Source organism: Myotis myotis, unplaced genomic scaffold (genome assembly GCF_014108235.1).
Source record: "Myotis myotis isolate mMyoMyo1 unplaced genomic scaffold, mMyoMyo1.p scaffold_m19_p_18, whole genome shotgun sequence".
Lineage (NCBI taxonomy): Eukaryota > Metazoa > Chordata > Mammalia > Chiroptera > Vespertilionidae > Myotis > Myotis myotis.
In genome coordinates, this window is record NW_023416322.1 from 41,913,482 (window position 1) to 41,940,383 (window position 26,902).

General features: G+C 48.7%; 1 protein-coding gene across 4 annotated transcripts in view; it reads left to right on the forward strand.

The window, feature by feature from the left end:
* Positions 1-26,902, forward strand: part of DPYD (dihydropyrimidine dehydrogenase) — a 351,367-nt gene that overhangs the window by 82,266 nt on the left and 242,199 nt on the right. For all 4 annotated transcript variants that reach the window (XM_036344651.1, XM_036344652.1, XM_036344654.1 and 1 more), the window contains exon 4: positions 24,485-24,572. In XM_036344651.1, coding sequence (XP_036200544.1) covers positions 24,485-24,572 — 88 coding nt within the window. The remainder of the gene's footprint in view (positions 1-24,484; positions 24,573-26,902) is intronic.

The window sequence follows — 26,902 nt, forward strand, 5'->3', positions numbered from 1 at the left end:
TTTAGGGATTATTCATGTGCATATACAACTGGACAATTTTTGTGGTCTTTTCTGGAGTTGAACAGAATGTTCAATTTTTTTCATTACTTTTGTAGGGAGACTAGAAAGCAGCGTACATAGTTTAAGGACTGCTCTTAGTATACAGCTTCCGGTGTATCCCCCCTCCCCTCAAAGCCAGGGAAAGAAAGCATGAAATATGAAGCTGGGATGAAGTAGTCTAGATGTTAGGAACGTTCACGCAGAAAATAAAGATTTACCCCCCCCCCCCACCCACACACACACACACAGCAGTATGCTAGCCAGTCATAGCATTTAATTCCACCCAAATTCTTGCAGGTCTATGCTATATTTTAACATTCTTTGCCTTTGCAAATTTTTGTTATTTTTAAATCAAACAAATGAAGCCATAACTGCTTGTTGCCATGAGAGCATGAATGAACTCCTGGCCTCGCCATGTGTGAAGGGAGAGCGGCCTCAGAAATCGCACTCGGCAGCCGGAGAGCGCGTGGCTGCTCGGGGGTGACCCTTGGGGAGGTGACCCCGGGGGTCCGCTCCAGGTGCACCCAGAGGGGCTCTGGAGAGGCTGGCGGCGGGGCGGGGGGAGGTGGATGCCCTCGGGTGGGGCGGTCCGTCTCCTGGGACAGGTATCAGAGGGGAGGGTGACTATGGAACGGTTGTTCCTTGTTATAAAGTACAATCATCTCTGACAGATGGTGGTTTTAAATGAGAACATTACAAGCATCCAAAGTGGACTGGGCACATTTTATCGTTTTGCTTGCTTTAAAAAACCCACACACACCACTCGTTTACAAGGCGGTGTCTCCTGGGGTGACACGAAGCGGCTGCAGCCACACACACGTGCACATTTTCACACATCACCCTGTCTTTTCTCCCCTGGATGTTCAGAGAAGGGATGGGTTTCCTTACAGATATCCTTAATTGTTTTAAGGCACCAACCACCAAGTTTGATAAGTTTGGTAAAGTAAAGGTTATAATAAACATGTAAAAAGAGAAGGCAGTGATTTCTGAAAAAAACGCCTTTGTTCTTTTTAGATAAAATTTAAGTGCGTCTTTTGTGATTGTCTTCAGTTGCGTATTTTGGGGGACATACGCACCCACCTCGGTGAGGGGCCCCGCCCCCGGGCGTCCTCGGCTCCTTTCTGAGGGAACCAACCGGCTGCTGTGTTCAGTGAGCACCACCCAGAATGCAGTGAGCGCCAGGTCTTTTTTAAAATACATACATTGTTATTGATGTCAGAGAAGAAGGGAGAGAAACATCCATGATGAGAGAGAATCAGGGACCGGCTGCCTCCTGCACGCCCCCTACTGGGGATCAGCCCGCAGCCCGGGCCTGTGCCCCTACCGGATCAAACCCTGACCTCCTGGTTCACAGGTCGGCGCTCAACCACTGAGCCCGCCGGGCTGAACTCCGTGTCTTGAAGACAGTGGCTTCGTCGGATAGAATTGTCTATATTTACATTTTTCTCCAAACTCTGGGACTGTTTGTTTTGCTGCTGTGCTGTGAGCCTTTCCTGTGCAGAGAGCTGCTGCGTCTGCTCCCGGGAGCTTTGCGCCGGGCGGCCATGGCTCTTGCAGCCGTTCGGAGGAAAAGCGGGAAGCGCGTTTGATTTGCCGGGAGGAGTAATTAAAAAGGAAGGAAGCCAAGCATGGCCCTCCCTCCGGCAGCCTCCCTCCTTGAAGGGGTCCCGGCCCGGGGACCAGCGCCCTGAGTGCTTCTGTCTGTGGTCCCTGTGCAGCGGGACGTGCCCATCTCCTGGGGACAGACGCTCAGGGGCAACCGAACAGAAACGAACGCGGATAATAATGTCACCATGTCAGCCCTGCGCTCTCTAAGGCTTCGGCTCTGAACCTGCCTCTCCTGAGCTTCCCTGTTGCCATGGAAACAGTTTTCTTACAAGTAGGAGGGGTTGTGCGGGAAACCTGCTGCTTCCTGTTACAAGGCGATGGGGTCAGGCTCGGGATTCAGGATGAAGACCCATCTTCAGGCAGCTGTGGCCTTCCCTGGACGCTTTGGCATCCCCTCCGTTTCTCTCTCTCTCTCTCTCTCTCTGTTGTGTGTGTGAATGCTCACCTGAGGATATTTCCCCATTGATTTTTAGAGAGTAGAAAGGAGCGGGAGAGACACAAAGAGAGAAACATCGATGTGAGAGAGACACACACACACACACACATTGATTGGTTGCCTCCCTCACACCCTGACCAGGGCCAGGGATCTGGCCTCCAACCCAGGGAGGTGCCCTTGCTTGGAATCGAACCCGGGGCCCGTCAGTCCGAGGGCCGACATTCTATCCACTGAGCCACACGGGCCAGGGCTGCCCCGTTCCTTCTTCCCCAGCTCTGGCCCTGTAAGCTGTGCCTTCATATTCTTGCCTGAAGGTGAAATAGTGCAGATCTTTTTCTGGTCGATAAACATCGTATCTGGGGTAACACCGCTCCCTGCTCCCTCCACCCAGCGAAGAGGGCACATCTGATGTTTCCTGGACTCTGAGTCAGCTTTACAGAAATCTTACTTTTAAAAATGACAATCAGTTCATATCCATGCAAAACCGGGCCATGGGTCCTTTGTCCTGTTGAAAAGGACATCACTCCTGTCAAGACTATTCAAACATTTTGTCAAAATCAGAGGGTTTTTTTTATTGTGTTTTTATGTTCAACAGCCTTGATTCTAGACGAGAGACAGAGAGAGAGAGAGAGACAGAGAGAGAGAGAGAGAGATGTGAGAGAGACACATTGAGCCCCAATCAGGGTTGGGGATCAAACCTGCACCCCAGGTATGTGTCCTTGACCAGCATCAAACCTGTGACCCTTTGGTGTGGGGGACCCACACGCTAACCACGGAGCAGCACTGGCCAGGGCTGTTGTATTCTTTCAAGGCTGTGGCCTGTGTTTCCCTGGAGTAGCACCACCCAGCCTCCACCCACTTCACATGTCAGTGGAATTATTTTGCCGATTGAGCGACCACGTCTTCGAAGCCGAAGGCTTGAGGGCCGTTCTTCCCTGGCGTTGTGACAAGTGGCCTGTTCCTTCCCGTGAGAAGAAGGTGGCTGTGTGTGTTTGGTGTTTGTTTTGTGGCGTGCGCCCTGCTTGGGAGAACGCGGAGTGCGCCTCCTACGAGCTGCCAGCTGCCACAGTGTGTTCGCGACGGGCCCGCGGTCCCTCCCGCGGCGGCAGCAGGTGCCGGGCCCGGAGGAGCCGAGCGCGGCGCTCCCTTCCAGATGTCTCCATTGTGATCTGCGTGCGAGGGCTCCTGGCTTAAAACTCGGGGCGAGCAGCAGATCAGTAATTACACTGAGCAATATGTCATCGCACACGCTCTATTTTTTTTTTAATTTTTGTTCCTTTGCCCATAGACTTTAAACAAGAATGAAAAACTCACGTGGATTGTCCACTGATGTCCTCGCAGGCCAGAGCCCACGTCCTCATTACGTTCTTTGCCCGCCGGCTCCTCGTTTGTCTCCATTCATGAGCGAACCTCCACCGAGTAGTTCATGGAAATACTTTTGTTACTAATTCTGCACAGTTCAGGGCGAGCGTGAATGTGCAGCACAATGAGTTAGTCCCGTTTTCCCTCGGTTCTCAGACATCCCTGATTGGAAAACTGCTGCTGGGAGGAGTGCTACTGCGTTACACGTAATTGTCAACTATGACTCGATTTCAGAGGCTGTGTTGAAATAAAACATGTGGGAATTGAGGGATATCAGTAGCCATTAGATATCAGGCCCCCGATAAACGTTAGATATCTCTAGTCATTGTCTCTAATCGTTATGATAATTGTGCGAGGAAGACAGTTTCAGCCCCAATGTGTAAATGGCAAACCTCTCGTTTACCCTGCAGATGAGGCAGTAAATCAGGCCCTGCAGCTGCTAAAAGCGAGAGCCGGGCCTGGCGCTGCAGCTTCCCAAGCCTGTGTTCCTCCCACAGCACCAAGTACGGACATGAAAGTGAGAGGAAACGGTCCGGCCAGGCCAGAGTGGGAATAAGGCTGAGCAACCAGACGTCGCCAGGAGCGACGGCACAGCGCAGAGTGCACACAGCCGCTGCTGCAGGCCGGCCCGTGCGAACCGCGCCTCCCTCCGTGCGGACCTCAGTGGCTAACGCAGAGCGGGGAGAGAGCCCGTCACACGCGTGAATCACGGGGCCCACGGAGAACTCTAAACGAGCTGTTGGGCCAAAGCTCCATGTTCTCTGAACAATGGAAATCTCTACTCTGCACATTCGTAGAGAGGGGTCTATGGACAGAGGCGCTTCATTCGGTAGCAGTCATAATATTGGGAAGCAGTATTTCGGGGGGCTTTTTAAAAATTCCACCTAGTCGTGAATGTATTCAGGTACACAGTCTTTTCTCTTTCCTCTATCGTTCCTTCCAGTCGGAGCCATTGACATGTTGGGGGGTGTGTATGCCATGCTACAGATCCAAGGAGGGGCAGAGACTCGGGGTGCACCTTCTAAAACTATAATTGGCAGATAGACGCAACGTTTTCGGTCCAGTGCCAGCGCGTTGTGTCCCAGCCTCTCAGATTTAAGAACGCTTACCTCATGTCATCAACCTCATTACGTTCTTCAAAACCTAAAAATAGCCCCTCCGATAGGGCCCTGCCCTCAGGCGGCTTTCAATGGAACTCATCATTTTACTTATTTATTTTTTAAGTCAGGTGATTTCCGTACTTTATGGTCACATATTCCTGGCAAGAATTTATTTTTAAAACAGAGTTTTCTGAAATTAAGGTATTAGGAGAATTGTCATAAGGTGGCAGTGTGTTTCAGTGTTAACGGTCAGTGTATGGAGAGGGAGGCTTCTTACTCAGCCAGTGTGGAGCTGCGCGGAAAAATCCACTGTACCCCCCTGGCCAGCGTGGCTCTGTGGTTGAGCATCATCCTTGCACTGAGAGGTCGCCGGTTGGCTTCACATTCAGGGCACATGCTCAGGTTGTGGGCTCAATCCCCAGTAGCGGGCGTGGAAGCAGCCAATAGATGTTTCTTTTCCTCTCTTTTCCTCTCTCAAATCCATAAAAACGTTAAAAAAAAAAAGACCATTGAATCTAAGGTTTTCTGGCGGGAAATTGGACTATTTCTTAGGGAATGTGTAGGGAATGAGCAGTGATGCTACTCTGAGTTGTACTAGTGCTAACTCCAGAGATGGTTGGGAAGTCGATCTAGGTCCCCACTGCTCCGTGGACGGGACCTTTCTCTGTGTCTGTGGGCGGTGCCGGAGCAGCGAGAGGCAATGCTCGCGCCAGCATCACTGACGTGGCTGTAGGGAGCAGTGATGAGCTCACTTCCGTGTTGCAAGAAATATATTCTAGGTGATGGTCCTTTTAAATGTTAAGTGTAATCATTATAATTTTCATTTCAGTGGTATTGAACACAGGAGGTTTTGGACATGGTTTAATTAACAGCCTTCGTCTGTGGAGAACTGATAGAAAGAATTTCAGCTTTTTAATGAAATGGACCAAGTTTAATTTCCTGCCTTCCCACTCCTTACCTTTGACATGTTGAGCCCGTTCCTTTGCCTCGGAGATTTTTCTTTGTGTTAATCATGTGTAGATAATCATAATGCTGACTGCATCGGGCTGTTGAAAGACTCAGTCAGATGATGTTCTTGGTGTGCTGACTAACCTTCGAGATATTTTGTTAATCGTTGTTACAGCCAAAGAAAATATTGGACCTGTTTCTAAGTATCTGCTGACGTGGCCATCCTTTAAGAGGAGAATCTGAGGGTGTTTGGTCACATGATTCTATGACACATAATTGCTCCGTAACCATGGCAGCCGGGCTAGAGCAACAACAGGGAGACAAAAGCACGTCTTGCTCAGTATCCATCATCTATCCACATTGAAGCATTTTTCACTCCCTGCCAATACTACGCCTGTGAAGGAGGTCGCTGGGCCATAGAGGACATCATGGCTCTCCTTAAATCCCTTCCCATTTGGCTCGAAAATAAAACTGGATAAGAAATTGGGGGACCTGGGTTCTCGCCTAAGTTCTGCCGTGAGCCGGCTTTGTGATCTTGGGCTTGAAATGGGCCAGGCACTAAGTAAAAGCCTCCTGTCATGCGGGTGAGTTGTGGCACCCGACACTCTCTTACTTATGGAATGCTGGGCTCGTGCCCATCTGGGTGCAGAGTAAATGCCTCATGCGTTTAAGCTCCCTGCCCTCGGTCCCTCAGTGTCTCCTCTCCTGCTTTTCCTCTCCTTCCTGTCCTCTTTCCTCTTGTCTCAGTTACTTTTTAACGTGTATTTACCCCTTCATCGGGCCCTTCCTTTTATATTCTGTTCTTCTCGTGCCTTTTTCCTTCGTTCTCAACATTATCACCTCGTTTTTCTCGTTCCCGAGTCTCCCTTTCCTGCCTTTTCCTCATCCTTTCCCTCTTGCTCAAAAGATTGTCAACAGTTTTCTCCTATTATTTTTTAAATATAATGATGTTTTTACTTTATGTTCATTGTAAATTAATAAACTATGGAGTAGCTATTAGTGCAAACAATTACAAACTGCCGGGAAAAACCAAAATCCTGAGGCTGTCTTCACCCTCAATAAAGGCATACTAATGAGGCTGGCGTGAGGCTTTATTTTCCGAGAGAACTACGATTCCTAATAGATGTTGAGATGAATATTGAGAATTTTAATATCCTATTTGGATTTTTCAATCCTCATTTCAAGCTCCCTGGAATACATCCAAGTAATCAAATTAATAAATCATAATAATTTAGAACATGCGTTGCCTTTTTATACGGCGCCTCCCGCTGCTGTGCGGAGCCCTTTTACTGAACACGCGGGATCATTCAAGTCAGTTCAGCAAAGTTGGGCTCCTGCTGTGTGTGAGCGCCTCGGCCAGGAACAGAATATGTTTCTGGACGTGAGAGAGAAGGTCCTTTCTTTTTCCTGTCTTGATACTGGAGTCCAGAGGAGGGACAGGTCGGTTTTGAGGGAGATAGCGAAGCAAACCAGGGGAAGATGCGTATTAGTGGGGCTTTTGGCACTGAGAAGACAGCTCGAGGGATTAACAGACGAGCAAAAGAGAACCAGAAATGCAAGACAGTGGAAGACGTCCACAGCGTGCTTCAGCTCTGCTTGCTCCTCTTTGTGAATTCTGTGGTCCGTTGAGGTATTTCGGTTGTTCTTCATGTTGCCTCTTTACTGTTAATATTAAATACTAGAGGCCCAGTGCACGAAATTCATGCACAGGTAGGGTCCCTAGGCCTGCCCGGCGATCAGGGCCAATCTGTGGGGTGACTGGCGGGAAGATCCAGCGTCCCCACTGGCACCCGCATTGGCCAGCCTGGCACCGCCTGCTCACCAGCCCTGTCCCCCACCGCCGCCGCTGGTTGCCTCCCTCTGCTGGCAGTTGCCTTGGAGGTGACTGGCAGTACGATCGGGGGTCAGTGCTGCACACTCGCCGTCCGGCCCCGCCCTCCAATCGCCTCACCAGTGGAACGATCGGGGCGGGGCTGCGGGGGTACTGACACCCGCCTTGGCTGGCCTGGGGCCTGCAGGCTGGGGGCAGCTCCTGCGTTGAGCGTCTGCCCCCTGGTGGTCAGTGCGCATCATAGCAACCGGTCGTTCCACCAGTCATTCCGCTGTTTGGTCGATTTGCATATGAGGCTTTTATTATATAGGAGTGTGTGTGTGTGTGTGTGTGTGTGTGTGTGTGTGTGTGTGTGTGAAATAAGACCATATGTTTGACATGAAGACGAGATTCAAATTAAGGTTGTATAATGCCATTTTAGTCAGAATTCTTAGAGGATTAGTAAAACTAAGTTCTAATCTACACTAGATTCCTGGCCCTTTTTCCTTTCCTCCCAGGTACCCTCAGTCAGAGACCTAGATTCTACCTTATGTGCTGCTTTGTTCCAAACTCCTGCTCATCTGCTTCTGCCCCCAGACACCCCTTCCCACCCCCTTTCCGTCAGCATCAATATTCTTTCAGACCCACGTCACCAGCCACTCTCCATGGGGCAGTTCCCGCCATGACGTCCTCCTTTCTGGACGCTTGCTGAGCGTGTGGTTCATCCTCTTCATTGATCGCGTCTCACAGCCAAGGGCTGGGAGTCTGACGATGGGGCGCCCCACAATATGGTTACTGTGCGAAGTCACGGATTGCATTTGGAACCCTGGTGTTTAGTATGTTGTCACGTGGTAGATACTGAGAAAAGGCCTGATAAATAAATGTGTGTTTATTGCTAAGGCAGATGAATTAGATTAGAATCATGTCTTAATAACATCCCACTGTAGGAACGTTAGCTTAATACAGATATAGATATATATGATTGTAGGCGATGGCAATACAATAAAAAATTTCCGTGTCTTACAAATATTCATGTAAAACAAAACGTACAAAAAAAAATGAGTGTGTAGTGGTTTCCACACAATATTAATGGAAAATATAGTTCCTGGCTTGCCTTCTCGGAGAAGTACACCAGTGTTATTTTGGACGAAAGCTTCTTTTCACTGCTATAGAACCTGATGGCCAGGAGGGAGAGGAAATATCAGTCGGAGGTTAGAGCCATGTGGAGAAATGTGTTAGAGTAGATGAGCAGACTATTAAAAGCCAAATGGGCAGTAAAGACACACAAAAAGCCAGGATCGTAGCAATTTTAAGAAGCATAGACTAAGAACAGGGAGGAAGACAGGACAAGAGGAAGAAATAATGGGACCGAATGAGTTGGCCACAGATGCTTTGGCGTTTTAGGGCCTTAGGGAAATTAGCGACATGAATATCGGCCCAGCCCAGGTTCACGTCTGTGGGATTTAGTGATGCTGGTGTCTAGCCAGGGCAGCAGGTAAGGAAAACGCCAGGCAGCCACAGGTGAGGTGTGGGTGGGGTGGGGGTGAGCACCAGCCAGCAGAACGTAGACGTGAAAAGTGTGCCCAGCCCGACGGGCATGGCTCAATGGTTGAGGAAGACCTATGAACCTGGAGGCCACGGTTTCATTCCCGGTTCAGGCACATGTCTGGGTTTCGGGCTTGATCCCCAATGGGGGACGTGCAGGAAGCAGCCAATCAGTGATTCTCTCTCATCCTTGATGTTTCTGTCTCTCTCCCTCTCGCTTCCTCTCTGTGAAACCAACAAAAGTGATATTTTTTTAAAAAGTGTGCCCAGCACTGTGTGTACATTATTGAATTCTCATGATTCTCGGGTGTGATCTCATTTCCCAGAGGAAAACGTTCGACGTAGAAAGGTTAGGCAGCTCACACAGGCCCGAGTCTCCAGGCAGCAGTGACGAGATGTTAACCCGTATTTTAACCCAAGATCCCCCCACCGGTGTTCCCGCGATTACTTTTTGGTACAATTTCTCGGACGGAGTTTGACGTTTCCTCTGCGGGATGTAGACTGACGCGATGCGGGGAGAAAGAAAGGGGAGTTCCTCCCTGGTGCAGGTGGAGGGAGCCCCTGCCTCGCCCCTGCAGACGGAAGGAAGTGGATTTTCTCGGGACTTCATCCAAAATTAAGTCGGGAAATACTGAGTGGAAAAGCTGGACACGTTCTGTACCCTCGTCACTTAACGTAGCTGAACATTTTTGGACGAGGCCAGGGCTGTCAGGCGCTTTACCATTTTTATTGCTGTGGGATAAGTTCCTTTACAGTCTTCACATTGCTTTTCAAGTGAGGGTTTCCACACGGCTCCTGACATTTCGAGAGAGGTCTGTCTCACTATTAGGTTCAAACTGTGTTCCCTGTATTGAAAGATTTATTTCCTCCCTTTTCAAGGAAATGTTCAGTGGTTTACATTTTAAGGTGTTTTTTTTTATTTTTTTTGCTCTCATGATCTCCTAACATTTGAGAAACTTATTGGGTTCAAACTATGTGCATGTATTGAAAGGCTTATTTCTCTCCTTTTCAAGGAAATGCTCAGAGAGTTATTACACTGTAAGGTGTTTTTGCTCATGCAATCTCCTAACAGCTGAGAAACATGTGAAGAGGAGGCCGGGTGATGGTCCTTTTATGTTAGAAGGCACTTTGGAAACAAGGGCTGAGGCCTGAGCTGGCGAATGGATCTCATCAGGGTTTTATAATCTGTCAGGAACAGAACAGGAGCCCGGCCCGCGTGGCTCAGGGGTTGAGCATCGCCCTAGGAACCAGGAGGTCACGGTTCGATTCCCGGTCAAGGCACAGGCCCGGGTTACAGGCTCGATCCCCAGTGTGGGGCGTGCAGGAGGCAGCCCATCCGTGATTCTCTCTCATCATGGATGTTTTCATCTCTCTCCCTCTCCTTTCCTCTCGGAAATCAGAAAGCCTCCTGTGTCCGGGGCTCTTTCCATGCACGGGGCAGTTCCGGATTTTATCCCCAGAGCTTCTCGAGGTGTTTCTGCCTCCCGGCTGGGTCGCTTTGTGTTGGGCGAAGTCTGTAAAGGAGACGGTCAGGTGTTCCTTTTTCCCGGGCAGGTGCATCATGGGAAGGCAGTTGTACAAACAAAGGAAGTGGTTAGAGCTGGAGCGGCCTTTTTGGCGTTCATTTGGGAAGGCTATTTGGACAATGATCATTTTTTTTCCCCCTGAAGAGGTTATACAGTCTACATCCCTGTGGAATCTGCAGTGAAACTTTGTAAATATTATAAATGTTTCCAAGGGAAGCAGATGTATGTGAGATGCCTGTTTTTCTTTTTTTTTTTGTTAGCTGCATCATAAATACTTTATATATGCTGTATTTAATACTGAGTTATAGCTCTCCAAATTGCTTTTAAATATATGGAAAGGGGGACGTCTTAACAAGGCAAAAATATTCCTATTTGTAGTAATGGGAAGTAAATTACCTTGTAAAAATTCTAATTTTCCCAAGATAGGAATAATATAAACCTCAAAATTCGGCAAGTGCACAGCCCTCTCTTTATTATTATTATTGCGCATTTGTTTATTCAACACACATTTGTTGAGCACCTGCAGGAAGTACAGACTGGATCAGCCGTCTCTCCCCTGTCAGCCTCCCCCACCCCCTCCTGCTCCAGGCTCCGTGGTTCTCCTTCAGAACCTCACCCGCTGAGCCTCCTGCCCCTCCTGGCATCTGCACACCTGTTTCCTCTGCCTGCTCCTCCCCATCCCTCCCCTGCCCTCCCCTCCCCTCCTCTCCTCCTCTCCTCCTCCTCCTCCTCCTCCTCCTCCTCGAAGTTTGCCCTGGCTGGAGGACTCCCCTGGTCCCTGCTCTATGCTATCACAATTTATCTTCCTCTCCATGCGATGCTCATTTGCTGTTGTTTTTATTGTTTTATAGCAATTGGCAGGCTTGAATAGTCAAGAAAAATGAAGTCCATCATGCCCATTAAAAACGCCGGAAATTTCCCGCAGGCATGAGACTTCCAGTTCAGCCTTCCTGGCAACGTTCAGAATGAGAATTGCCTGTAAATACAGTGCCTGTTACAGTCCCCAAACCTCGTGATTCTATTCTGTGATTTATACGCCTTCTCTCCATATTTCACAGAGGCTGCCTTGCTCACTTTATTAACGTACCCTAACCCGCACCTCTTCGGATGATGGAAAAAGCAACAGCAGGCTCAGCCTCCCATCTCCTCCCGCTGGGTGACAGTGAGGCCGGCGGTGTATTGAGCTCCTTTAAGAAAAAAGTAAAAAGCTTAAGTGTCACACACTTCGGTGGGACTACATACAAGAATTGCAAAATCGGATCCTCCGGTGACACGTCTGTGAGTGACTAAACCCACCGTTTTTAAGTTTCGGATATATTAACCGGAAGCTGTAAGAGAAAAAAAGCAGTGCAAATTTGCGTAGAACACTTTAAAATGTATATTCATGGTATGAGGGAGAAGTTAACAACAAAGGAAATAACTTCTTTTATCCCTTGTTTGTTAACCCCGAGCTACAGAAGGGACTGTGTCTGCTTCACTGGCCGGCATGTTCCTGGGGCCTCCCTCCTGAAATGGAACTCCAACCTGTGTTTGTTGAATGAGTGAATGTCCCCTGGGACCCATCAGCCACTTGAGGATACCTTTAGTTGAAAGGGTTCCAGGGTAGCGTGAGAATGTGGGGATTCAAAGACTTAAGTAACCTTTCAGCGGGGGAGGTGGGGGTGGAGCACAGCCTCTCAGGAGAGGGCCCCGGGGTTCGTCTGGTGGCGAGTGTGAGTGGGGACTCAGGCATTTGTACTGCGGAAAGTGCAAGAGCACAGGCAGGAGAAGGGAAACAATATATAGTTTGTTGAACCGAAAATACTGCGTGTGCATGGCATTCCCCAAATGGATCCTGCGCGGCCGTGTTCTGCGTGGAAGTGCAGCGGCACCTCTTCGGGGAGAGAGGCTGTGTGAACGCTTGCTGCCGGCCGCGGGACAGATCCATGTCCCCCTGGCTTCACCGCACCTTCCTCTCAGTGGGACTGTCCGGAGAAGTTCATTTCAGATATGTGTGTCTGTGCACAGGCACAGGCAGCAGCGTGGTGCGACCCGAGGGAAGGGGATAAATGGTGATGGGGGAGACATGACTTGGGGTGGTGAACTCACAAGACAATATACAGGGGACTCACGAGTGTGAGTGGGGACTTTATTGATTTGCGTGAGTCCCCACTCACACTTGAGATATACATATGTGTGTGTGTGTATGTAATATATATATATATACACGCATATATGTATATCTCAGGAAGATGTGACGTTTTCCAGCTTCAATGAAATGGCAGTGCATAAGGAAAATTTATTCTCTCAAATTATTTTCAAAAGTAAGTTTCTCTTTCTGTTTAAAGTAGCAGATCTGGGTGTCTCATCATCTGAAGCACATCCGCCTGTTGGAAACACACCCATTTTACATTTGCAAGTAAAGGAGGCAGCCAGCCTGTGTCCGAGAGCTGCTGTGAGAGAAGTGTCATCCCCCAGCCACCCCTACTGCCACCCCACACGTGGGGCTCCAGAACCTCTTGTCGGGCCCCCATATCCCTTCACCCACACTCACTGCCCAGCACAGGCTAGGGGGCCGACGCCGTCCCATCAAATCCATTAGCCACCTGAGGACGAGGTCGTTGGGAGAAATGAGGCCACAGTGGCCCAGTCCCTGCTCCCCGAGGCGCCCGGCGGGCCTGCTTGGAGCCCTAAAAGTTTAGGGTCAGCTGCTGCTGCTGTTACAAACTGTGGATGCACACGGCGCCCACATGTTACCTGCTGGGTCTCCTAGGCTCTCTTACGCTTACACAGTTCATTGTTGTCTGCGATGCTGCGGCCTCCCTCCCGCGCTCCCCACGCTCCCCTGCTCTAGCTTGGAAGACGGAGACATTTTTCACACGGTTTCCTGGGTCTCATTTATTGAGCAGCTGCTACGGGCCTGGCATGGCTGTCGGGGCTCATCTTAATTACGCCCTTCAATGTTCCCCGTCACCGGTGTGGCCGTCATTATTTTACAGCGTGTCCTTCCCAGCAGCTATTGGAAAACAGCGCTCATTTACGCCGCCGTGTTTGCCACGGACCGGATAATAAATAACACGCACAACTCGCAACCGTGATTTCCGTTATTGAGCACACACTCTGGCAGGCGGCACGCGTTCCCCGCGTATTAATTTATTTAATCCTCTCTGTAATGATATGGTGTCTAGCCTATAATTGGCCAGTGAAACAAGGAAGCTGGGACACTGAGTGTGGAAAGAACCGTCTAAGATCACAAAGCCAGTAGGTGCTGGCGCTGGATTTACATCCAGAATCCATCACACTCTGTTGTCGCTGCCGGTACTGGTGGTGATGGGAACCTACTGCGTGGGGTGTGGGTGGAATCAGAGAGATGGATGGCCTATTTGCAGGGGAGGTGACGCTGAATGCTGTTGGGCAGAGAGCTCTGTGCCACTTCCAGTGGGTGGTAACCAATGCTCTTAGTCACTTAGGTTCAGTATCTCGGTGAAGCCCCATATGACTTGGCCTGCCCACAGGATCCCCCCACACACCCTGAAGAAACACACGCATGCTTTGTATCTTTATCATTCTCATGGGCCGTGAAGGTGGAAGGACGAAGAGATGGGGGCACCTCTAGACTCGGGGCGCATCTGTCCATCTCTCACCTGTTCTGTACCTGAGGATGTGTGTGCATTTCTATGGCTTCTTCACTGTGAGCTTCTTTTTTTAAAAAAATAGTTTTATTGATTCAGAGAGGAAAGGAGAGAAAAGAGAAACATCAGTGATGAAAGTGATTCACCGATTGGCTGCCTCCTGCACGCCCCCTACTGGGGATCAAGCCTGCAACCCCGGGCATGTGCCCTGACGGGGAATCGAACCGTGACCTCCTGGTTCATGGGTCAATGCCCAACCACTGAGCCACGCCGGCCAGCTTCACTGTGAGCTTCCTAAGGGCAGAGCCTGTCTCCTGTCCCGCTCATCTTGGTCTCTCTAGCACCTGGCCAGATCCCCAGCCAGGAAATGCTCTCTGGATATCGGCCGATGGAAAAAGGGGGGAGGGAAGCAGGGACAAAGGAAATACTGCGTTCTCATTTCACAGGCCACAACACCCGTGAGTTCTAGTCCCACCCCTCACCTGCCTTTCTTACACTAACCTGTGTAACGATGGCAGCATCGTCTGTGTCGTAACCGTTTTATTAGAAGCCTTGTCGATAGGATTTCCCATTTTTAAAAGTATATATATTCCTTGCCCTGCGCTGCTTTATTTTTCTGTTTTTAGAGTGTCTGTCATATTAAGCGGATGACTGTGCTCAAGATATCATTTCTGAACAGTGTGTTCTTTGGCTTCTGAGCTAATTTTATTTTTTCCAAAAGCCTCCTGATAGTGATCAGAGCACCGCCCCATTCGTTCATTTTCCCAAGCAGCGTTATTGCCTGAAACCCGGTCCATCTTAAGATGTGGTTTAAATGGAGAAGATTAAACATTTATACTCTTATCTGTTTTCTTTCATAGTCATTAATTTCCTGGAATTTCTGCATCTTCTTCCTGTGCCGCCCGGCGTCGGCTCGGGCAGCCAATGCCCCAGGACTGCAATAGTGGCCGCGTCTTTCCGCCAGAACCTGGTGGGAGGCCGGAGTGGCCGGCACAGCAGCTGCATTTCGGGGCTTACTGACTATTTTGGCCACAAAACAGAATGTTCCAAGTGTTGAATCGTGACACTTGTTTGCGGCTGGGTCATGAGCATAGACGTTGCGTGTATTTTTATTGCCTCTATCATGACTCATGTCTGTGGTGTTTCTACAGGTTGTTTCTCCTTGTTTGTATTTCGTCTGCCTGGCGTTCCTCCTGGCAAGGTTAGCTTCATGATTCCTGTAGGTCATTTACCTCCACGAAAATGCTGGGTCCAGAATAGCAAGAGATGCTCCGCCAGCGAGCCACACCGGCTGGGCAGAACCCCTCCTCCTAAGCAGGAGAATGTCAGGGTCAGAGGCCGGTTATTCTAAAAGGGCGGCCAGGACTGTATGAAACTTAAAAAATGTCCGTGCTGGAGACACTTCTCTTTATCTTGGGGTGATCAAGATAGATTTAGATAAGTAAAAGGGAGGCACATGTAACTTGAAATTTAATTTAGTTTAAATGTGGGTGTGTGTGGGGGGGTACTTTTTACTTCAAAAATGGGCGAGTGGCCTCCTTTTCCTGGAGGAACACCTTGGACAGCTCTGTTTGGGCTCCACAGATGGCGCCGTTCCAACGGGCAGGAAACCCAGCCTGGCGGTCGCTCTGCGAATCTGTGCTGTCAGCACCCAAAATATTGCAACCCCTGCTGCACATGCAGAGAGAAAAACACAACCGGACAAAGGCCTCTCTCCCATGCAGTGAGCCTGGTGTCCTCTGTGCGTGTCCGTGACTCCTCCCCGCCACCAGCACAGAACTCAGGACCCGGTAGCATTTCAATAAATCATTCTACATGGACTTGTTTCTACTCCGCCATAACATTTACAGCGCTGAGATGCAGGTACATTCCTTTCTTTCTAAAGCCTGTTATTGGTGTATGTCCTCTCATCATGTTAAGGCCAAGTAGTTTCCTACATGGTTACTTTCCTATCATCAGTGAGTCCCCATGCTCTGGCTGGCGCAGCTCAGGGGTTAGAGTGCGGACCTGCACACTGAAGGGTCGCAGGTTCGATTCCCGATCAAGGGCACCTACCTGGGTTGTGGTTCACGCCAAGCCCTGAGTTGGGGTGCGTGCGGGAGGCAACCAATCGATGTGCCTCTCTCACACTGATGTTTCTCTCTCCGTCTCTCTTCCTCTTCTTCCCTCCCTTCCACTCTCTTTCTAAGAAGCAATGGAAAAAAAATACCCTTGGGTGAGGATTAGCAAACATAAATGAATAAATGAATAAATGACGGTGAGTCCCTGTGCTCCGTGCCGGCACTGACTCTATTTCTTTGGCCAGCCCTGACCCTCTGCTCTGTGGCCACCAGCGACTCAGAAGTCTGTTCCATGTGCTCATCCTACTGAAACTGTGGACGATCCTTTGTAAGACCGTAGGACAGGGGTGGGCAAACTTTTTGACTCGAGGGCCACAATGGGTTCTTAAACCGGACCGGAGGGCCGGAACAAAAGCATGGATGGAGTGTTTGTGTGAACTAATAGAAATTCAAAGTAAACATCATTACATAAAAGGGTACGGTCTTTTTTTTTTTTTTTTTTTTAGTTTTATTCATTTCAAACGGGTCAGATCCAGCCCGCGGGCCGTAGTTTGCCCACGGCTGCCGTAGGAGCTTTGTGGGGGAGAGGAAAAGAATGTCGGGGCATCGTGGGTTTTCTTTCACCGGGTCAATTCTAATGACCAAAGTCAAACAATAAAAATCCACAGGATAACGTGATTTTAGTTGCCAAACACATCCACGTCTTGTCTTTTATTTTTCAATTATATGTCACACTTGCTCATTGCAAAGAAATGTAAATAACATAGCATTCTATAAAGTCAAATCTATCCAAAATCTTAGTCTACATGCCCTTAAGTAGGTTTCCAGATTTACACAAACATTTTTTTTTTCATAATCAGCATATGCCGTAAATCTAGGAATTATATCGTGATAAATAGCCCATGTATGGCTTACCTATTGGATCCTGTTTCTCCGTTACATCTTTATTAGAAACAAGATAAAAATCTCTACGTCAAGCTTACTCTGATATTTCTGAAACTGCCCGCAAAGAAGTCATAAACTATATACAGCTTTTGGGTTTTGAAATTTGCTGGAAAGTTGACTCTTAGCGCCCCGATGCCTCATCTGCATCCCTTCCCAGCGGGCGCCGCTGACATGAAGATGAACATACAACAGGTGTTCCCACATTCCAGAAGGCGATCCGCACAGCATAGGGAGATGCTCAAAGGAACCCCATCTTTTCTCTAAGATGCCGGGAGGATTCTCGATATAAATCAGGGACGTTCCGACACCGCCGGGGAATGGTGCCGGCGAGATGGGATTGCTGAGGAGCAGGAAAGCTGTCATAGAAACGGTCAGCCCGTCCCCGCATCCCTCCAAGGGCTGTAAAGGACCAGAAGTAGATTGAGCCTCATGGAGCAGGTGGTCAGAATGGGAGGGGCGCCACGTGGTTCCCGGCAGCCACATGCCGGCTCGGGAAAATCACACGTGGCTGCTTGTAGTTCAACCAGAAACGGGAGGTTGGGCTGCGAAATGCATGGAGAAACTGGGGTTTTGAGAATGGCTCCATGCTAACTAGACTGCTGATCTCTGTAACGGGTCTGTGTGTGATGTGTATAGAAACATTCCAGTTACAGTGGCTTATGAAATACAGGTCCTTGATCAGTTATTAGAAAGACCATATGTGCACATAGGGAGCATGTTGGTCAGGGGAAAGTGCGACCCTACACTGCAGGGTAAGAAATACCTCGTTACCATCTCACCAGGTGACAGACGGTGAGAGGGGAAGGGAGCACGTGCCTGACATGGGCCTTCAGGGTACGGAAGTGCAGGAGGTACTGGGCAGAGCAGGGATGAAGGAAAGCCTGGTTTAATTTACTAGTTGCATCCTGTAGGCTCTTCCTCGGGGACACACCCTTAATAATTCTCTGACACAGACTACAGAAAGGTTGTAGGAACGTTGTTTGCTTGTTGGATACATCTTTATTGATTTTAGAGAGAGAGGAAGGGAGAGGGAGAAACATTGACATGAGAAACATCTATTGGCTGCCTCTTGCACGCCCCCTGCTGTGGATCAAGCCTGCAGCCCAGGCATGTGCCCTGACCAGGGAATGGAACCGGTGACCTTCGGGTGCCGGGGACAAAGCTCAGCCAACTGTTGGCCGCTGGTCAGGGCTGGAAATGTCCTTTACACATTATTCCTAGACTCGCGGGCAAGATCACCCAGCAGAATAGCATGACTGTTGCTTGTGTGAAGTGTGCGCTGTTTTAAATGCTGTTTCTTTTGCAGTGTCTCAAAGCGCCCACAGGTGAAGGGACATTTCTAGTAAGTAGATCTATTGAAACATTATGTTTTGGTGCTAACCTGTACCTCCAGGTACATATTAAGGGCCCTAAACATGAACGTCATTGGCATGTTTGAAAGGCAGAACGGTGCACAGCATAAAAAATGCAGTGACTGTAAATGATGTTGCCACAGCTTTGGAGCGCAGCAGATGTGGAAGCCGGGCCAAGACGCACATCAGAAATATTCAGAGTCAGTTCCAAATACCCCCGAGCCAGAAAGAACCCGTGTCACAGAGAAGCGGGGAGAATTATGGAAGCTGAGAATGGCTCTCTCTCTTATTTTTTTTATTGATCACTAGGGGCCTGGTGCACGGATTCATGCACTGGTGGGGTCCCTCGGCCTGGCCTGTGCCCTCTTGCAATCTGGGACCCCTCGAGGGATGTCAGACTGCCAGTTTCGGCCTGACCCCCACAGGCCAGGCCGAGGGACTCCACTGGTGCACAAATCTGTGCACTGGGCCTCTAGTATGCATATAAGATCTTTGGTTAATCTCTTCCCGCCCTCCCACCTCCCCCCTTCCCTCTGAGATTCTCAGTCTGTTCCATGTTTCCATGCCTGTGCGTCAAGCGTCTGCCCCCTGGTGGTCAGTGCGCATCATAGCTACCTGTCGTACGGTTGAATGGTCACTTAGGCTTTTATATATACACTGAGTGGCCAGATTATTATGTCCACCTGACGTTTGTAGGCAGATTAGCGATAATTTCGCGCTGAAGTTGCTAGAGGGCCAGACCATGATAAACAGGGAAGCAGGTTGTTTACCACCACAGTAGAAGTGATTTTTTTCTGAAGATGCGGGTAAACAATGCGATTTAACAGCCTTTGAACGTGGGATATATATATAGTATATAGTATATAGTATCACAGATTTCTCCCATTTCTTCTCCTTCTCCCCCCTCCTCCTGGCTCTTACCAACTCCCTCCCTCGGGTCTTCCCTCTCCTGTTGCCCGAGTCCGTGGGCTATACCTGTAAGTTCTTTGTTTTATCTCTTCTCGTCCTCCCAACCCCACACCAAGCTATGTCAGTCTGTTTCATGCCTCCATGCTTTGGGTTTTATCTTATTGGTCAATTCATTTTGTTCATTAGATTCCACAGAAAGTGAGATCATGTGATATCTGTCTTTCTCAGCTTGGCTTATTTCACTGAGCATAATAGTTTCCATGTCCATCCACGCTGTCCCAAAGGGTAAGAGACCCTTTTTTCACAGCTGCATAGTATTCCACGGTGTAAATGTCCCACAGCTTTTTAATCCGCTTGTCTACTGTTGGGCACTTGGGCTGTTTCCAAACTGAGAGTGGATTTTGACTGTTGAACATATTGGAACACTGCATTAGTTCCGTCGTGTCTTAAAGAGACCAACCATCATTCTTGGGCCCTTTTGTTATGACGGGATCTGGCTACAGGGGACCAAGCTGGGGAACTCAGACACGTGGGTGATGTAACCTCCCTGCCTCTAGTCACTCTTCTTCCCTTCAACCTGTAGATGCTCACGTTGGCTCAGGTTCCAGAGAAATGTTGCTGAGTTGGGAGAAGACATTGGACTACATAGCTACGTACGTGGTGGTTTTAGGGTGGGGAAGTTAGACCCTACACCCAAATGCCACCTCTCGCTTACTCACACATTCCCAATGAAGGAGCTGAACAATGATCTGAGGAAATGCATCAATATGAGGAAAACATTTTAATTTTTTAATGTGGACACTAACTTGCCCAGTTTGATTACATACAGACTCATATAGATTACTAGAGGCCTGGTGCACAAAATTCATGCACAGGTAGAGTCCCTAGGCCTGGCCAGCGATCAGGGCTGACTGGGGCCTTTTGGCTGCCGGCCTGGGCCTTCCTTCATTTCATGCCGCCCCCTGGTGGTCAGCGCATGCTATAACGAGCAATTAGTCTCCTGGTTGTACTCCCGCAGGGACAATTTGCATATTAGGCTTTTATATATACAGATACCTAGCGTGATGAGCAGGGCTGACTTGATTGAACCAAAGTCTAGCAAAACAAAAACAAAGAAAATACAGTGTGAAGTTTTAAGGTTTTCAAATAGATTTTGTGATTTTTTTTAACTGAAAAATTCTTATTTAAACACATGGGTTAGAGAACTCCTTAGCAAGTGTAGGTTGCAATTCCAGCTGTTGCAGATACATTACAATAGCAGACCCAGACACCAGCTCCTTGATGTGTGAGGGATGGAGTGCTGGCCATTCTTCCTCGTGCTCATGTTTTGGGTGTCATGCTGTGGAATAAAACTGTACAGCCCCACTGGCATTTGGGAACAGGGATCTTGGCCCTCTTTCCCTAGAGAAAGAGCCTTGATCAATATATCACCAATGATTGTTGTCCCGTAAGTAGCAGTACTAATGTTTTATACAAATTTTTTAATGGGCAGATTGAATCATGAAGAGTTAACACTATTAAGGACTCTATATTTTGCTTTTGATGAAATCCATTGCGATGCTCTCTACTAACAATGGAAATGAGAAAAGTTTATCACGAGTAAAAAATCTAATCATTGCTCTCAAACATCATCTAATATGCTCCTCTTCGTACAAATGTAATTATTTGGGGATTAAAAATATTACATCATGGTTTATCTGAATTAACTCTCCCCCTTTGCGACACATTTAAAAATAAACTACCTTATAACAGAGTAATGTTGAGACATAGAAGGCGAATTAAATGACGGAAGATAAAGACGAGTCATTTAAACGTTACTTCGAAGGGAAAAAATGTACGTGGAACTGTGGTTTGCAATAATTGTTGACATATTCCCCTAAGTACGGTGCCTGCGATTTTTCACCGTATCAGTCATTTAGAGCAATTTGGGTAATAACAGTCTGACATGCATTTCTGCTATTTTATTTACACCATTTACCTCCATCGCTGTGATGCGGTACCATTCCGATCGGGTACCGCAAATGCACTCCGTAATACCTATTATGGCGTGGTCAAAGGATAATTTATTGTCAAATAGAAAAATAGGTCAACAGGAATGTCACTGGATGATCAACCCCCACCACGTTTAATAAAACATCTCGCCGGCGTGCGTGCCCGTGCCGCGGCTGCTGTTCTATTAGGACTACCTGGCTCCGGCGGAGGTGTAATTACTGAGCCGTCAGAGTGATAAGTGGGATTAATGGCAGCCCCATGCACTTTAGGGCTGCCGCACGCTTAGAGAATTGCAAGATGGTGTTATTATCAGAGTCAGCCGATTCCCGGCATATTCATGGCACCGGAGGAAGAAAAAAAAAGGATGCTGCAATCCAGGCCTGCTTCGCCCTGCCTCATTAACATCTGACATTTCCAACAGCTGTTATTTGTGAACTAGCTCCATAATAAAAGGAGAATTATCTGGTAAAGAGACTTAATAACCACAACTAAAAATGCGTACCTTGTGTCAGGGCTGCTGGGGTGAATCCGTTTGGGTCGAATGTAGGATTTTTCTGGAAGCCTAGAAAAACCCACACTGGACACTAATGTGACTCATTCATACCTGCTGACATTATAACTTTATTTTGTAATTGCCTTATTATTCCAGTTGGGCGGTAGGGGTGGTGGAGGGAAGGCAGAAAACGTGTGACTTCATTAGGGAGAACTCCACTCCATCTATCTGTTGCTGTGTTTCTACTCCGCGACAGGTATTTAAAAAGCTGTTGAAGTGACTTAAAAAAAATAAATTAGGAGGTATTTAAGACGGCATACGATTGGCTACATTTTCAGCTCTTTTATTGTATTGCATCCTAGGACATCCCTTCAAATCACCATTAGTGCTCAGCGCATGAATTCACGCGAAGGTAACACATACAAGTATCGCCTCATTTCAGCGTCGCGGACGAATAGGCCCTGGATTGGGCCCTTTTTGCATTGTTGTACGCCGTACGCTGCTGATCACACTTTCAAGCAATGCTTCTTGAACTCGGCGACATTGTTTTAGGGTGAAAATCACAAGTATGAGAAGATAGGAATGCTGCCGCATGATAGATGTGAATCTTAACAATGCGTTTAGAGACAGGACGGCAGAGAGGCTTAATGACTGCCGCTCGGAGAGGACAATTGATTATGAAAAGCCTTCGGTACTCATTGTGTAGAATTTAATTTAGGGAGAAGGCTGAGGGCACGGGCGAGAGAAAGGAGATCAGATGTAGAAACAAGATATTAATTAGGGACTGAGAAACCGGCTCGGCTAATGAAGACTCTTCCACACACAACAGAAGGACAAGGAGATGGCACTGTCCTCTCCTGAGAAAGGAACCAGGTCTTCGGACAGGGAAGAGGGTGGAAAATGAGCTGGCGGACACCTTTGTCAATGGAGCCGTGGAGGGTTCATTCTCAGTGAAATGCTCAGAGAATTCTGGTCTCCTGACAGATGAGACAGGGTGGTAGCTTACGTTTTGGATCTCTGGTCTACTGTTTTCCTACTCCCCCTCTCACTCTGCCAGACCACATTCCACTGGTTCACGTACCCATCATGTTCTAGTCTCAGGTTCTTGTCTCGAGTGACCCTGAACTCCAAATCCACCCTCCTTCACTTCCCTAATGTCCACTGATTCTTTTTTTAAAATATATTTTTATTGATTTCAGAGTGGAAAGGAGAGGGGGAAAGAAATAGAAACATCCATGATGAGAGAGAATCATGGATCAGCAGCGTCCTGCACGCCCCACACTGGGGATTGAGCCTGCAACCCGGGCATGTGTCCTGACCAGGAATCGAACCGTGACCCCCTGGTTCATAGGTCAAAGCTTAACCACTGAGCCATGTTGGTCGGGCTCATTAACTATTAAAGAAAAGAATGAGGAAATGAACAAGCTGACATTAGTTGTGCGAATTAAAGACCATTCTTCCCAGTTTCAGTCCGGAAGGAGTCATTATAGAATTGTGATTCTCACTAAGTGGGTCCAGCCATCGACATTAGAATCATCTCAAAAGGTTTTACCCTCCAAAATTCAGGTTCCCAGGCCCACCCTCAGCCTAGCGAGGGCTCCTCTGTGGGCCCTGGGGCATAGGTCAGGCTTCCCAGGTGGCTCGGAGGCACAGGTTCTGAGATGAGATGGGTGTGCGGGAGGCGTGGTGGACAGCCAGCCTCTGTACAAGAGAAGGAATGGGGATTGGAGGGACAGAGCCCCCACCCAGCCTGCAGTGGGTCCCTGCGGACCTGGTCCCCAAGCGGGGCCAGGCCTGGTCTCTGAGCCCCTTGTGGCCTGTAGCTGCACACATCCTGCCACGGACAGGGGCCTTGATCTTGGCCCAGCCTGTTCTCTTCAGCCAAGGGCACAGCCCTCGAGGGATAAAAGCGTCAGTGACAGGAGGGGGTATGGGCTGTGCACCCACACAGCTGCCACAAAGCCCAGTTGCCATGCGAGTAGCGTGTGGGTGAAAGCCATGAGGAAATTGGACAGGGAGGGATGGCCAAAGCCAAAGAAGGGGGGTGGGGGTTAAGGGAGGAAGAGAGGATGCTCCAGTGGGTAAAATGCGGCACGGTACCTCTTGGCTTGGTGTGGTGATTGTGGTGTGCAGGCAGACAGAACTTGTATCGTAAAAGATTGCACTCTCCAGGGTTACTTGCGTCGTAAGGGAGCAAAACAAAACTGATTTGGTCAGTGAGTGGATGATGGCTCTTTATGTTGTTAATCCTCACCTGAGGATATCGTTCCCATTGATTTTTAGAAAGAGTGGAGGGGGGGGGGGGAGAGGGAGAGAGAAACATCCATGTGAGAGACACATTTATTGGTTGCCTCCCACATGTGTCCCAACCAGGCTGGGGATCAGGTTTGTGCCCTTGACTAGAATCAAACCCTTGACCCTTCAGTTGAAGGGCCGACGCTCTAATCACTGAGCCAAACGGGCTAGGGCTGAATGACGGATCTTAAATAAGTCTGAACCCCCAAAACTCTAAAGAGGAACAAGGCGAGTAGGGGTGGTTGTCACCTGCCACTCTGTACATCTCTGCAGGTGCGAACGAAGGGAAAGAATATGTTTACTTTCCTGCATAACAAGATTTTGTACCTGAAAGTGGTGCAGTTTTATCTGTCCTCGCTGTTCACTCACTGTGGCGGGGTGTAGGGTAGAGGATACATAGAACATCATCTCAGCTACTTGGTGACTTCTCTAACCAGCTGTTTGACTTCCCAGATGCCTGAAGTGTGCAGACGCCCCGTGTCAGAAGAGCTGCCCCACGAATCTCGACATCAAATCCTTCATCACCAGCATCGCAAACAAGGTAAATTTAGACGTATGTCTGCAACCGCAACCTCACAGCACCCATTGATCCAGATCCCTGATGGGACCTGCGAGGAGAGCATAAAGCGTGTCTGAATAGATTGGGTGAAAGAATTGGAAATGTGGTCTCTATAGGTTGCGAAAATGTGGCGCATTTCATTAAGCAGCCCCCTCCACGCCGTGATATGATGCGTGTGAAACTGCATACTGTTGCTGATCGTCTTAAAGATTAGCGCCTGTTGAAATGAGTGATGGTTCGACGTAGGTATTCATCGACTCGATGGACTCAAGCGTCCGCGTGCTCACTGCTTGTAGGCGGCCACTGTCACCGACCATCGCAGCGCGCTTCTGATTGTGAAAAATCTTTGTTTTAGCGTCTGGCACACGGCGAGGCAGCGGAGGAGTGGAGTGGACCGCTCCGTTCTGCTAACATTCAGTTCATTTGTTTAAGACGTGGAGTAAGCCAGAGAGGCTGGTAGAGCTGCAGACAGAAACCACCCTCCATCACAAACAAGCAGAGCGTAGGAAGCGGGCCTGAGTCGGACAAAGGAGCTTTGATCTCTTAAGTATGCTGTTTCGTTTTTTAAATCAATGTAAGGCTAAGCCCAGGTTTCGCCCAGGAAGCACATGATGGGTTGATGGAATGATTAACTAATAGCACCTTTTGTTGTGTCTTATCCTTTAACAAACGGGCAGAGCCTGGAGGAAGTCTCCTCTGAGGACGGGAGAATCCTGTCCACAGGCCTCATACCCACGTTCTAAAATGCTACCAACCCCCCGTGCGGCCCACAGCCCGGTGGCTTCCATAGGTAAAGATCATTTCTCAGTATGTCAATTAGCTTTTAAGAGATCGATCAGGAGGGAAATAATACATTTATATAGCTGTAGGATTTCAAAAGAATCATTCCTGAGGCTGCTCCTGGGGTAAAGGTCCTGGCATTAACCTGCATCATCAGATTTATTGGGATTTGATATCTAGGTGGAATTTTCAGTTTGACCTCTTAGAGTGAATGCAGGAAAAACTACTTATCGCTTTACTTTTTAAAAAATATATTTTTTATTGATTTCAGAGAGGAAGAGAGGTGGAGAGAGAGATGGAAACATCAGTGATGAGAGAAAATCATTGATTGGCTGGCTGCCTCCTGCACGCCCCCACTGGGGATCGAGCCCGTAACCCGGGCCTGTGCCCTGACCGGGAATCTAACCGCGACCTCCTGGTTCATAGGTCGATGCACAACCCCTGAGCCATGCAGGTCGGGCTTATCTCTTTAGTTTTATTTATGAAAGATAATATTTGTCTTACAAGGCCACGGTATACGCTGAATAACACTTGTAGGTGAAAATCTCTAAGATAGTAGTTACTCAGGAAATATTTTGTTGATGTGGAATTATTAATTTCCCTATTCACTCAATATGGTAAATACCATATAAGTAGTTACTACTTTTGCAGTTGTCATTTATTGAACATCTACCGTGTACCGTACACACCTGCCTTCTTGTAGTTCATAATCTATGAGCAAGAACAGGTATGTTCACAGAATAACCATAATTCAGTGTGGTTAATGTTGCAACAGAGGAAGAGTATTTGGCATTTGAAAAAGCAGGAAATGTGGGCATGTACGTATCAGGTTTAAGAGAAATGTAATAAATTCACTATGGCTAGGACAGAGACAAGACCATTGGATTGGGAGCGCCGCACTCAGGACCGAGTTCCACGGGTTCCGCGGAGGGAGGGGTGCGGAGATACTGATTGGAAAGGAGCCTTCGCGGGCCTTAAGGAGCCCTTCCTTGTAAGCCGCGCGTTGTTGCCGAATCACTGTGGCAATTAGAAGGCCAGAGGCTCTTGCTTTTTGTGAAGAGAGAGATTCATCAGCCTGTGCAGTGCCGGCCCTTCCAGCTCGCTCTGCCGGCCCAGGCCCAGGCGGGGCCTTCCCAGGCGGAGAGGGACTTGGGTCCCCAGACTCCGTGAGCCTTAGTCTCGGGAAAAGGATGACACTCGCATCGCATCGTGCGGGTGTCTGTGACTCAGTGGAGTGTTTAGGCCGGTACTTCCACCCTTTATCTCCCTACCCGCCCCCCCCCTGTCCCGCCCACCGCCTCCCTAGTCTTGCCCTGTGCCCTCTGTGTGGGCTGTTGGCGATCCTCTCTCCGCACACTGGAAGCTCGCCTCCCAGTCACCAGCCTGGGAGGGCTGGGCTCTGTTTCCTGCTTGTTCTCCTTTGAGCAAACAGCGCTTTATAGAAGAATGCCTGAGGTCAGTCTGTAAATGCAGGGGGAGGGGAGTCACTGCTTTAAAACGGTTTCCTTGTTTGCAATGGAGATTTCAAACAG